This window comes from Lepidochelys olivacea, assembly GCF_965140295.1.
Source record: "Lepidochelys olivacea isolate rLepOli2 genome assembly, chromosome: 10".
Lineage (NCBI taxonomy): Eukaryota > Metazoa > Chordata > Testudines > Cheloniidae > Lepidochelys > Lepidochelys olivacea.
The window spans coordinates 63260972-63273623 of NC_140420.1; the positions used below are offsets into that span (position 1 = coordinate 63260972).

At 39.3% G+C, this 12652-nt stretch overlaps 1 protein-coding gene across 2 annotated transcripts in view; it reads right to left on the minus strand.

The window, feature by feature from the left end:
- SCG3 (secretogranin III) overlaps positions 1-5415 on the minus strand; it is a 42356-nt gene extending 36941 nt beyond the window's left edge. Inside the window, exons 1-6 of one of the 2 annotated variants that reach the window (XM_084640433.1) lie at positions 4476-5415; positions 3755-3807; positions 3098-3143; positions 2796-3005; positions 1388-1530; positions 159-320 (exon numbers count right to left, since the gene is read on the minus strand). In XM_084640433.1, coding sequence (XP_084496559.1) covers positions 159-320; positions 1388-1530; positions 2796-3005; positions 3098-3143; positions 3755-3807; positions 4476-4563 — 702 coding nt within the window. In that variant the 5' untranslated portion in view covers positions 4564-5415. The remainder of the gene's footprint in view (positions 1-158; positions 321-1387; positions 1531-2795; positions 3006-3097; positions 3144-3754; positions 3808-4475) is intronic. The other variant, XM_084640432.1, reaches the window with a different exon arrangement.
- Between the last annotated feature and the right edge of the window lie 7237 nt (positions 5416-12652).

Below are 12652 nucleotides of genomic sequence, written 5' to 3' on the forward strand. Positions count from 1 at the left end.
GTAATGCATTGCTCATATTTTCTAGTTGCTGGCATTTCTTTAAAAATCTTTCTATCGTTTCCAAATTGAACTAATTATTCCCTGAAGCACAGAACAGTGCATTGGTCTTCTCAGACTATTTGGTAAGTGAGTCAAAACAATTAGCTAACAATAATTACCATTTTTTCCTCCTGCTTTTCTTTTGTATCACTGTCTGTTCTGCTTGGAGGGTAATCAAGATCTTCTGACTCCTTCTCACGATCTTTCGCTTCATTAGCAATTAACTGCTGTAAAACCTCAGCCACTTCATCCTCTAATGTATAGGCCTGGCTCTCTGTGATCTGTTAATAATTTAATAATAGGATTTGTTTTTTCTTAAATTTAATATGTAATTTGAGAATTGAACTTTATAAACTGATCTTATGTTAGTTAGTTACTTAGCTAGCTTGCTTCAAGACTGAATGTAGCCAAATTAAGTTAAAAACCTACACAGACATTTTCCCTCATGAAATAGAGGACTGGCTTTTGCTATATATCAGTACAGTGCCAAGCACAATGGGTCACTGAGCTGATTGTAGCATGTAGATGCTACTAAGAAAGCATACATATTTGATAGAGTACAGTTACATAAAGATGGAAAATAAAGTCAATTGTCCACAGCTCCACTAAAATGCATTTGCTCTTTTATGTTACTTCTTAACAACTATTTTTTGAGCCTGGACTCAGTCCTGCAACTGTTCCACACAGATCTCCCATTCAAATTGGTGGGAGTTCAGTATGCAGCAACTGGAGGTTTAATAGGACAGATAATAGTACTATTAGATTAAAACATAAGGACTGGGTAGAGCAGTAGGTTAAAACACCAGCCCGTCATCTCTGGAGATCTAGAATCAAATCCATTTTATGCCATAAATCAACAATAACCAGCAGTACTTATTGCGCCAGATTCTCAGCTGGTGTAAATCACTGTAGTGTCACTGAAGTCAATGGAGCTATGCTGATTTACACCATTTGGAGCATCGTTTACAAAAATCACAAGGCACTTGACAATACAAAAGAATTCAGTGAAAACAAAAAGTGAAATGGAAGTAAAAATGAATATGCTGCTTTCCTTCTTGTCCTCAGTGGACTTTTATTTACACACCATAAAACCATTTTACAACTTGGCATCTTTCATAGCAAAGCTCAGGACTGGAATAGCAGGGTTATTGCAGGATAAGATTGATGTGCAATGGCACAATTGAATTGAGAAGCTTGCTTATAGCCTGACTCACACGCTTCCTGATTCAAGCCAGTGTCATTAACTTTTCAGTTGCACAGACACCGCATTCAGCCCAACTATTAAAAAAAGAAGTAAGGGAAAATAAACTGACAAAATAGCTAGATGAAATGACAACAGGAAACTTACTAGACCCAGATTTAGAAGCTTTGAGACAATTTTGTCAAATACTCCTCTATCATTTTCCTCATAAATTCTCGTGGCAATCTTCTGGACAATGTCTTCAGCAGTTAAGGGAGTGCCATCTAACTGATGAAGACCATCTGGATCATCTAAAAGAATTACAATTTAACTATTTACTGAACATCTCTTTTTCATTTGATTTAGATATCATTTAAAAAATATCTGTATGTTGCTTTCTCCTTTCAACACAAACATCCACTTTTCTCCAAATGTTGAAGTAGGGTTACAGTTATGCTTTGCCACAGTGTTTTGTAAAGCATTATATCAATAACAATACAATGATCTTAACACACAAGTGCTTACCCTCTTCTGAAAAATGCCTTTCTCTGGCTGAAGCTTTCTAATAAGCACAGGGAAATATATTCAATTGATGTTTGTAGAAAAGTACTTTAAAATGATATACCATTGCTCCCGTATATGCTTGCGTTGTTGGTATTTTATTTTAATCATATGGCTTTGTACAACAAAACAGGTCATGTTGTTTTTTCCTGTTGGGATTTCAGTAAATCAAAGGTTCAATCCTGCAATCCTTACTTATGCAAATAATGCCATTCTAAGCCAATGCGACAGTGAATATGATGAGCAGGCTTTGACCCATGACCAGTCGGTTTTGGTATAAATATAAATCACCTTGAGCCAAATACTGCTTACCTTACTCATAGGACTTACTTAACTCACTGAAGTCAATTTACTCCTTCAAGTAAAGCAGGCATAATCTGGTCCTAAATCATTTTTCCTTCTCCACTGTGTGAAAAATAACTAATGTGCTAAACAATAGACTTAAAATCTGAAATAAACAGGTATGCAAAGTAGGTAGTTCTATATCACTAATACATACTTTCTTTTTACTAATTTAAATTTATGTTTTTATTTTTAAAGTGGTTTTGAGGTATAACACCATCAGGATACCCCTGCCACTGAATATGAAAGCTCTAAAACTATGCAGATTACACATTTGGAGCAAATCTATGCAAGTTGTCTGTGAAAATTGCCAATAATTGTAGGTTTCAGAGTAGCAGCCCTGTTAGTCTGTATCTGCAAAAAGAAAAGGATGACTTGTGGCACCTTAGAGACTAACAAATTTAAGCCATAGCTCACAGAAGCTTATGCTCAAATAAATTTGTTAGTCTCTAAGGTGCCACAAGTCCTTCCTTTTCTTTTTTGCCAATAATTGTGAAATTCTTTGTGCTTTTGTGTCAAGCGGTAGGTTTCTAAAAAAATTGACAATAACTTAAATTTATAGGTCACTGATGAGTATTGTGCATTTTTAGGTAGGTAATTTTGTATGATCCATAACTGCAGTAACTTGCATGAAAAATCAAAGCTAGATGTTACTGAAAAGATTATGAAATACCTTGAAATTTATAATCCAGTCCACTTTTAGTGGAGTCGTAGTCATCTACCAGCCTGCGGTTCTTGGTGGAGTCTGCATCATCAGGGGCTGGTTGTTGACGATCATGTAGGATTGATTCCCTCTCCTTTTCATTCCTCTCTTTTCCTGTTACTGACTTTAGCAGGTTCAAGTCATCAGTAAAGGAATAATTTCTGAACTCTGGCTTATTTTCTGGAAAATTTATGAACACACATGTCATATAGTCTAACCCTCACAATATTTTAATATGTAGATTAATATAATTAATAGGGGACATGTTTTACCTGTAGGGAGTGTTTTCCTGATCTTGCCTGCCCCAGCTTCAGCAATCTGGTGTGTGAGAACAAATCCGAGATGGGAACAATGAGTACATTGTAATCATACATTCTTTATTCAGTTATACACAATACAATTTATTTTATCAGACTTTATTCTGGAAAAGCCATAGGGCCTGACCTGCACTCTTTATTCAGGAGTTAGGAAGTTTGCCTAAGTATGATCAAGCTCTTAGGGTTGTTGGTGGGTTGTGGCGGTTTTTGTTTTTTGTAACACTGTATCTTTGGGTTAAAGAGCCTCTTGGTGGAAACTTGTAATATACTGCAGATTCGTAGATGGATGCTGATCCTGCTTTCCTTGTTCACCCCAAGCTCCCATTGACTTCAGTGAGAGTTTGGGAGCAAAAGGATTTGTTGTGCTGTTGGAGCTAATGGCACAGCTTTAGCATCTAGGCCAGTAAAACTTTCTTTTAGCTCATTATTAATACTTATGAATTACTGCAACTCTAAGACATTTCACCAAAGGCTTCCAATGTTAATTTTACTCTTAGAGTTTCTGTTCAGCTGTTGAGAGTCTCATCAGTCTCACAACTGAAAGCTCACAAACTTATATTTGCTACAGTTAAAATGTCAAAGAGCATTCGGATAATTTTTCATTTTACCTACCTGTTCCTCCAGTGGTCTCTCTTCACTTAATTCTCTGTTGTATATACCTTTATCTAGAATAAATAAATACATATATTCAGTTATGGTATGTGTTATGCACACAGAGGCAGCATAATATTTAAAAAATGAATTGTAGTTTTTTTCCTAAGAACACATGCATTGAAAATTGATGTCAAATATAAATCCTTGTGAAATAAAATCAATACATCTGGAAATAAGGGGGAATACGCCAAACATTTAAATTAGGGGAAAAAAGAAATTGTTGTTTCTTCCTCCTATAAGAGAAGGCTCTACATACTGGACTAACCTTATGCTCTCTGATCATAAAAATAATAAACACATTAAAAAAACTTGTGTAAGAGCTTGACTAAAATAGTAATAGCATAATGGGATTGGCATAATCAAGAGATTAAAAGATCTATGACATCCAGAACACCACCAGAGAAAGAGACAAAGACTTGAAAGCTACTGCAGGACAGAGAAAACAGCCCTTGGAAAAGAACAAAATGTGAATTAAGAACAGATCCCCACTCCTCTACCTATTTTTTAAAATCTATTTTCAGTTTAAAATGCTCCCTCCCACCCCTCCAGTTCAGTGTGTTGATTCCTTGGGATCTACTCGTGTTTAGCCAAGGGAGAGCAAAGTTGTAACTCTTCCTCATTGATTCCATGGAAAAGTTTCCCCATCTCGGTGCAAAGGGATAATGAGGTCATGACTTACCTCTGCTGCTCTCGGGCTTAGGGAAGCCGTGAACCTGGCTCACGATCAGAGCCAGGACCTGAACCAGCGTCGCCCAGTTGAAAACCATCCTTGTGGCCTTCGGGGTAGCTGCTAGAGGCGAGGCTGGCTGCAGAGCTCGCAGGGAGGTGGGCTCGCTGGACTGAGAAATGAGGAGGCGCCCTGCTTTGCACAAGCCGGCTTTGTGTGTAACCTGAGCCCCAACCCGCAGCGCCGAGCCCCGCACCAGCCTGCGGCGGAGGCACAGGGAGCTGTCCGAGCCTCGTGGTGCTGAAGGCCCAGGAGCTGCCGCGGCTAGAAGCCGCCGGCTGGATTGAGGGCTAGGGCGTGGTGCCGTATTGTTCAGCCCCTTGTTCCCTTCCCTGGCAGAAATGGATGAGCCGGTCCCTCTTGATGGCTCGGGACAGGAGTGGGAGGAGACGAGGCGGCAGGAGGGGGGATTGCAGATGGAGGAGCATGCGTGCACCACCTGGCTCCACCGCACTGGCTAACCCCGCTGGCTGGAGCTCTCCGGGCCAGGGCTGGGGCGGCGCTGCCGCCGCCGCACTAATGAGCTCCCTTTCCAATGCAAAGACAGAGGCTTCCCATTCCCCTTCTGATCTGCAGGAAAACAAGATCACCGCCTAGCTCGTTTCCGGGGAGGCGCCAATGTCAGCGTCCCCACCCCACAGGAGAAGGTCAAATCTGACTGAGGCGTTTTTATGATATCCATCAAACTGATGCACATGACATATGATTCATGGGCAGCGTGGGCCAGCTTTCTTTCCTAATTGCATTGAGATGGGACTGAATAGCACGGTTTAATTGTAAGGCAATCTTCCCGAGAAAGCCCAAGGGAGAATCAGATCATGCTATTCAAAGCCCGGTAGCACAGAAAGATTTGGTTTGGAGTCAACACAGAAAAGCAGCATGTTACCAGCTTTATACTCTTTAAAGGTGAAATTCGCCCCTCTGCAGCAGGCCAGCCCATGCACGACTTAATTTCACCGTCCAGGCATATTCATAAATTATTCTTTTTATTTCATGGGCAGGGCACCATCAAAAGTTTAGCCGCAGCACATCTTGCCTATGAATAAAGAATAAAGGAACAGGAGAACAACTGAAAAGAGAAAATAGATCTAGAGGCTTAATTATGAATAACCAGACACGTGATTATATATGTAAATTAAAATGTAACCACAGCAAATACCCTCTTGTGATTCCCCTGCAATCTGAGGAATATATTTCCTCATCTCAGTTTTATGTTAGGAAAAAGGGTCATGGCCAGTGTCTGCAGCAGTTCTATTTCAGGGCTAGTGGGAATCTTAAATAAGACTATTGGCCTGCTTGAAAAATGGGAGATTAATTATGGTCACATTTTCAAAAAAGTCTTCTAATTTTGCACCCACAGTTAACTGTGGATGGAAAAACTGAAAGTGTAATTGAAAAATTTCAGTATTAACTAACTGATTGCATCTCAATAGTTAGAGTGGCAATAGCTGACAGAATTTCTGTCTAAAGAACCCCAATTTAGAAAAGCACTGGAGGTAAATTTACCAACCTGGAGCATGGTTCTGCGACTCTGAAATCTGAGAACAGAGACTGCAGTGGAGTGGTTCAAACTCCAGCTAGTTCCTTACACCTATTATTATAGAAATACTTGGGAAAATGTGTAGAACCACAGAAATGCAAATAATGCCATAAGTTATAGTAATGTCTCAGTTTCCTATCTGTCCATTTAGCCATATATCAATCTATCTATATTTGTATAAAAGCCACAATGGATTGCCATCCTTCCTCCATACAGTTTTTAATAGAATAGTGGTAGCAATGATGGAAGCTCTTATGTACATAAGATTCCCTGCACCCTGCTCAGAGCAAGTCAAATGACATTCAGTTAAACACAATGGCAATCACAGGAGACCTATCTGCATTATGGCTCTCACTGTTACTACCACTGTTGGAGCTGCATTAGGGTTAGCAATGATGCAGGAAAACATAGTTACGTTAAACAGAAGCTGCCCCGCAATTTAAGACCACATGGGATAAGCAATTGACTATCGCTGGTAGTTTCCAAAAGAAAATATACAGCATTTCTTTCCATTTAATTTACAACTGCAATCAGAAATCAGATTTCTAACTGGGTGCAGTTTGGGCACATATAATTGAACCAGTTTTTACTTGCAAGTACAAAGTACACCCGGGTTTTGAACATTTGGCAAGTATGCATTATAATACACTAATTACAGGCATGAACGACAACAGGGGTTCTCAAGCTTCATGGCACCGTGACCCCCTTCTGACAACAAAAATTACTACATGACCCCAGGAGGGGGGACCGAAGTCTGAGCCCACCCAAGCCCTGCCACCCGGGGTGGGGTAGGGGGGGCAAAGCCAAAGCCCAAGCCTCACCTCCTCTGGTGGGAGTGGGGGGCAAAGCCGAAGCCCAAAGGCTTCAGCCCCAGGCAGGGGGCCTACAACCTGAGCCCTGATACCCAGGGCTTAGGCTTCAGTCCCAGGCGGTGGGGCTCAGGCTTCGGCTTTAGGCCCAGACCCTAGCAAGTCTAAGCCAGGTCTAGCGACCCCATTAAAACAGGGTCCCGACCCACTTTGGGGTCCCGACCACAGTTTCAGAACCCCTGCACTACAACATATAACACCACAATATCCACTAATAATCATAAGAACATAAGAATGGCCATGCTGCAGACCAAAGCTCCATCCAGCCCAGCATCCCGTCTACTGACAGTGGCCAATGCCAGGTGCCCCAGAGGGAGTGAACCTAACAGGTAATGATCTAGTGATCTCTCTCCTGCCATCCATCTCCACCCTCTGACAAACAGAGGCTAGGGACACCATTCCTTACCCATCCTGGCTAATAGCCATTAATGAACTTAACCTCCATTAATTTATCCAGTTCTCTTTTAAACCCTATTATAGTCCTAGCCTTCACAACCTCTTCAGGCAAGGACTTTCACAGGTTGACTGTGTGCTGAGTGAAGAAGAACTTCCTTTTATTTATTTTAAACCTTCTATTAATTTCCCATTAATTTCATTTGGTGCTCCTAGTTCTTATATTATGGGAACAAGTAAATAACTTTTCCTTATTCACTTTCTCCACACCACTCATGATTTTATATACCTCTCTCATATCCCCTCTTTTCCAAGCTGAAAAGTCCTAGCCTCTTTAATCTCTCCTCATATGGGACCTGTTCCAAACCCCTAATCATTTTAGTTGCCCTTTTCTGAACCTTTTCTAATGTCAGTATATCTTTTTTGAGATGAGGGGACCACATTTGTGCGCAGTATTCAAGATGTGGGCGTATCATGGATTTATGTAAGGGCAATAAGAGATTCTCCGTCTTATTCTCTATTCCTTTTTTAATGATTCCTAACATCCCGTTTGCTTTTTTGACTGCCGCTGCACACTGCATGGACATCTTCAGAGAACTATCCACGATGACTCCAAGATCTTTCTCTTGATTAGATGTAGCTAAATTAGCCCCCATCATATTGTATGTATAGTTGGGGTTATTTTTTCCAATGTGCATTACTTTATATTTATCCACATTAAATTTCATTTGCCATTTTGTTGCCCAATCACTTAGTTTTGTGAAAGCTTTTTGAAGTTCTTCACAGTCTGCTTTGGTCTTAACAATCTTGAGCAGTTTAGTGTCATCTGCAAACTTTGCCACCTCACTGTTTACCCCTTTCTCCAAATCATTTATGAATAGGTTGAATAGGATTGATCCTAGGACTGACCCTTGAGGAACACCACTAGTTACCCCTCTCCATTCTGAAAATCTACCATTTATTCCTACCCTCTGTTCCCTGTCTTTTAACCAGTTCTCAATCCATGAAAGGATCTTCCCTCTTATCCCATGACAACTTAATTTACGTAAGAGCCTTTGGTAATGGACCTTGTCAAAGGCTTTCTGGAAATTTAAGTACACTATGTCCACTGGATCCCCCTTGTCCACATGTTTGTTGACCCCCTCTAATAGATTAGAAAGACATGATCTCGCTTTACAGAAACCATGTTGACTTTTGCGCAACAATTTATGTTCTTCTATGTGTCTGACAATTTTATTCTTTACTATTGTTTCAACTAATTTTCCGGGTACTGACATTAGACTTACTGGTCTGTAATTGCCAGGATCACCTCTAGAGCCCTTTTTAAATATTGGCGTTACATTAGCTATCTTCCAGTCATTGGATACAGTAGCTGATTTAAAGGACAGGTTACAAACCATAGTTAATAGTTCCGCAATTTCACATTTGAGTTCTTTCAGAACTCTTGGGTGAATGCCATCTGGTCCCAGTGATTTGTCACTGTTAAGTTTCTCAATTAATTCCAAAACCTCCTCTAGTGTCACTTCAATCTGTGACAATTCCTCATATTTGTCACCTACAAAAGACGGCTCAGGTTTGGGAATCTCCCTAACATCCTCAGCTGTGAAGGCTGAAGCAAAGAATGAATTTAGTTTCTCTGTGATGACTTTATCGTCTTTAAGTGCTCCTTTTGTATCTCGATCGTCCAGGGTCCCCACTGGTTGTTTAGCAGGCTTCCTGCTTCTGATGTACTTAAAAAACATTTTATTACCTTTTGAGTTTTTGGCTAGCTGTTCTTCAAACTCCTTTTTGGCTTTTCTTATTACATTTTTACATTTACTTTGGCAGTGTTTACGCTCCTTTCTATTTACCTCACTAGGATTTGACTTCCACTTTTTAAAAGATGCCTTTTTATCTCTCACTGTTTCTTTTATATGGTTGTTAAGCCACGGTGGCTCTTTTTTAGTTCTTTTACTGTGTTTTTTAATTTGGGATATACATTTAAGTTGAGCCTCTATTATGGTGTTTTTGAAAAGTGTCCATGCAGCTTGCAGGGATTTCACTTGTCACTGTACCTTTTAATTTCTGTTTAACTAACCTCCTCATTTTTGCATAGTTTCCCTTTCTGAAATTAAATGCCACAGTGTTGGGCTGTTGAGCTGTTCTTCCCACCACAGGAATGTTAAATGTTATTATATTATGGTCACTATTTCCAAGCGGTCCTGTTATAGATACCTCTTGGACCAGATCATGCGCTCCACTCAGGACTAGATTGAGAGTTGCCTCTCCCCTTGTGGGTTCCTGTAGCAGCTGCTCCAAGAAGCAGTCATTTAAAGTATTGAGAAATTTTGTCTCTGCATTTCATCCTGAGGTGACATGTACCCAGTCAATATGGGGATAATTGAAGTCCCCCACTATTATTAAGCTTTTTATTTTGATAGCCTCTCTAATCTCCCTTAGCATTTCATCATCACTATCACCGTCCTGGTCAGGTGGTCAATAATAGATCCCTACTGTTATAATCTTATTAGAGCATGGAATTACTATCCATAGAGATTCTATGGAACATGTGGATTCATTTAAAATTTTTATTTCATTTGATTCTACATTTTCTTTAACATATAGTACCACTCCCCACCCCGCACGACCTGTTCTGTCCTTCCAATTTTGTACCCTGGAAGGACTGTGTTCCACTGATTGTCCTCACTCCACCAGGTTTCTGTGATGCCTATTATATCAATATCTTCCTTTCACATTCTCCTTTAATCATCACACTATACTGAAGGAATATCACTGTCAGAAAAGTAACTTGGTAAAAAATATCCACCTTTTTTCTCAATAAATCTGTGGCTTTATTTGGAATCATCTACTTTTTTTTTTTTTTTTTTTTACAGACAAAAATAAGTTTTTACTCTTTCCTACTTCTCTTCATACTGCAGACACAGACGGCAAAAAGCACGTGTGGTATTCTATTTTGGCTCATGCACTATCAAATAAGCTCCTATTGTAGAATTGTTTGTTACTGGTGATGACGCATGAGCCAGAAAGCAGACAATTGGACAGTCAAATGCCAGGACGAATTTAAAGGAATAGCAACTAAAAAATCCAAACTCTTTATTGGTAAATTGAGTACATTTGACATGCAGACACTGGGAATAAATTTTGATCCCATCAACATTATTTTACAGTCACATTTTGGGATATAACCACTCTTCAGGTTATGATTAACAAGAAAAGCAGGAATTGAATATATTACAGGAATGCAACATTGCATCCTTACGCGAAGGGAGCAGTTTTATTTTGTGTTCTTTATTTCTCTACCTTAATGTTGCATTAATGCTAAATCTCCACATTAAGCATCCTTGTTATTTAAAGGGAAAGAAAGAAATTGTTAGGAAAAGAGTTATTAGCCAACCTGAATCATCCATAATAGAAATACCCAAAACTGGTCATCCTTAACAGTGCTTGTAAGTCACATAACATGCGACTTGGCCCCTGGTACTACAAATACTTATATATGTGGATAACTTTATGCATGGCAAGTAGTCCTGTTGGAACTACTCACTGCACATCAAATTAGTCAAGTATGTAACTCTTTGCAGAATTGAGGCCTTAGATTACATATTCTTCATGGCAGTGATTGTCTTTGTTCTATTTTTATAATGGGGCTAGGACCTCTAGGTGCTACCACAATAAAAATAATAAATAATAAAATTGAGCTAATCATCCTCCAGAGCTTATGCAAATTCTATCATCTTCACTAAGAGAATAATTATCTTCATTTAACTGAAGACATGCAGTGTGCAAAGCTCAGTTTTGCCAGCTTCAGTCACACAGTAGGATGTCTTCAAAAGGGATATTCTAAACTGTGTTGTCCTTAACAAATTTAGTCCTTAAAAATATCTAAGAACACAAACAGAAAGCTTTTAATACATCTTCATGAAATTGCCAACTTTAAATATTTTAATTTTCTAAACTATAGACCTGAATTTCCTCCTAGTTGTTTTGTTAATATCAGAGAGGTACAAAAACAAGCCAACCAATTTAAAGCTTTTATCTTCAAGTCAAATGTTATGATCAGACATATAAGGAAAAAATTTTTTCCCTTGCAATCATATAACTTAAAAATGGTTGACACAGTTTGCTCACTCTCTAAAACAATTAATCCTTGGGTTGAAATTAAATATGGGATATTTCAATCCAAAAAGAATTTGAGAAAATCATGCAAAACTAAAAAAAAAAAGGTGCATGTCTGTATTTTAAATGGAAGTGAGCATTCAACCTTAGCAAAATGGAGAGCCTGCTATTCTGCTATCATGAGCAAGCTGACTGACTCTCACTGATTTCAGTGGGACTAGGATTTTCCCCTATTTACTATTCAGCAATGGAAAAAAGCTTTCACATCTGTATTCAAAAATACATCAACGATTATGTGAGCATAGCTTGTAGCAACTGGTGGAAAATCCCAGTATACCAGGCCTAGAAATGCCTGATCTCAGAGATCAGAGAGAAATGAATAGACAAACAGTGCATTTGCCTTTAGGGGTTGAAATCTAGACTGAGGTTGTAAGTTAGCCACAGTGGTCCCCTCCTCCACATATTTATGCCATTGCTGTCTTGATGCGTGTTCTGTTCCACTCTTAGCATCATCTGTGAGATTCTCCTTCCATATAGAAGCATGGGAAGTTACACTGTTGTGTTTCAGGGCAGTTCTGAGTCATGGCCAAAGCCTGAGGTATGTGACTGACAAAGAAAGCAAGAGATAGGGGCCACTGAAATGAGGATTAAGCTCCTTCAGTGTCAAACTGCTGAGGACAACAAGACTTTTGCCTTTAGAACCTGTTGTAATATAATATCTGTGAAACTAGACCTAAATGCGATCATATAAAATGAATCCTATTTGGAAAAGATGGAGTATTGCATGGGGGAAAAAAATGGTATCTGAAGACAGTCAGACTCATGACTTTCAAGGTTTTCACTTTCTCACCACAAATATTATTTTTCACAGCTAAGAAATCTTAGGTTTAGTTTAAAAGTGGAACAAAAATCATAAGTGACACTCAAGGGCTGCATTCTGCAAACCCTTACTGATGTGAAGGCTTACTTACTAAGGCTCTTGCTTGTATGAGTACTACTATTGAGAGCAACAAAATCATATGAATCAGACCAACTCCTGGGCATCATCCTGGACTTGGACTTCTCTCTACGTTCTCACATCCAGGCTATCCCTAAATCTTTAGACCCCTGCGCAGATACAAAAAGTGTATCAGCATTGGAGCTGCGATCCACAAAAATAGTCTGTGGATATCTGCATATTTGCAGGGCTCTAAACAGCTCCACAGGTCACT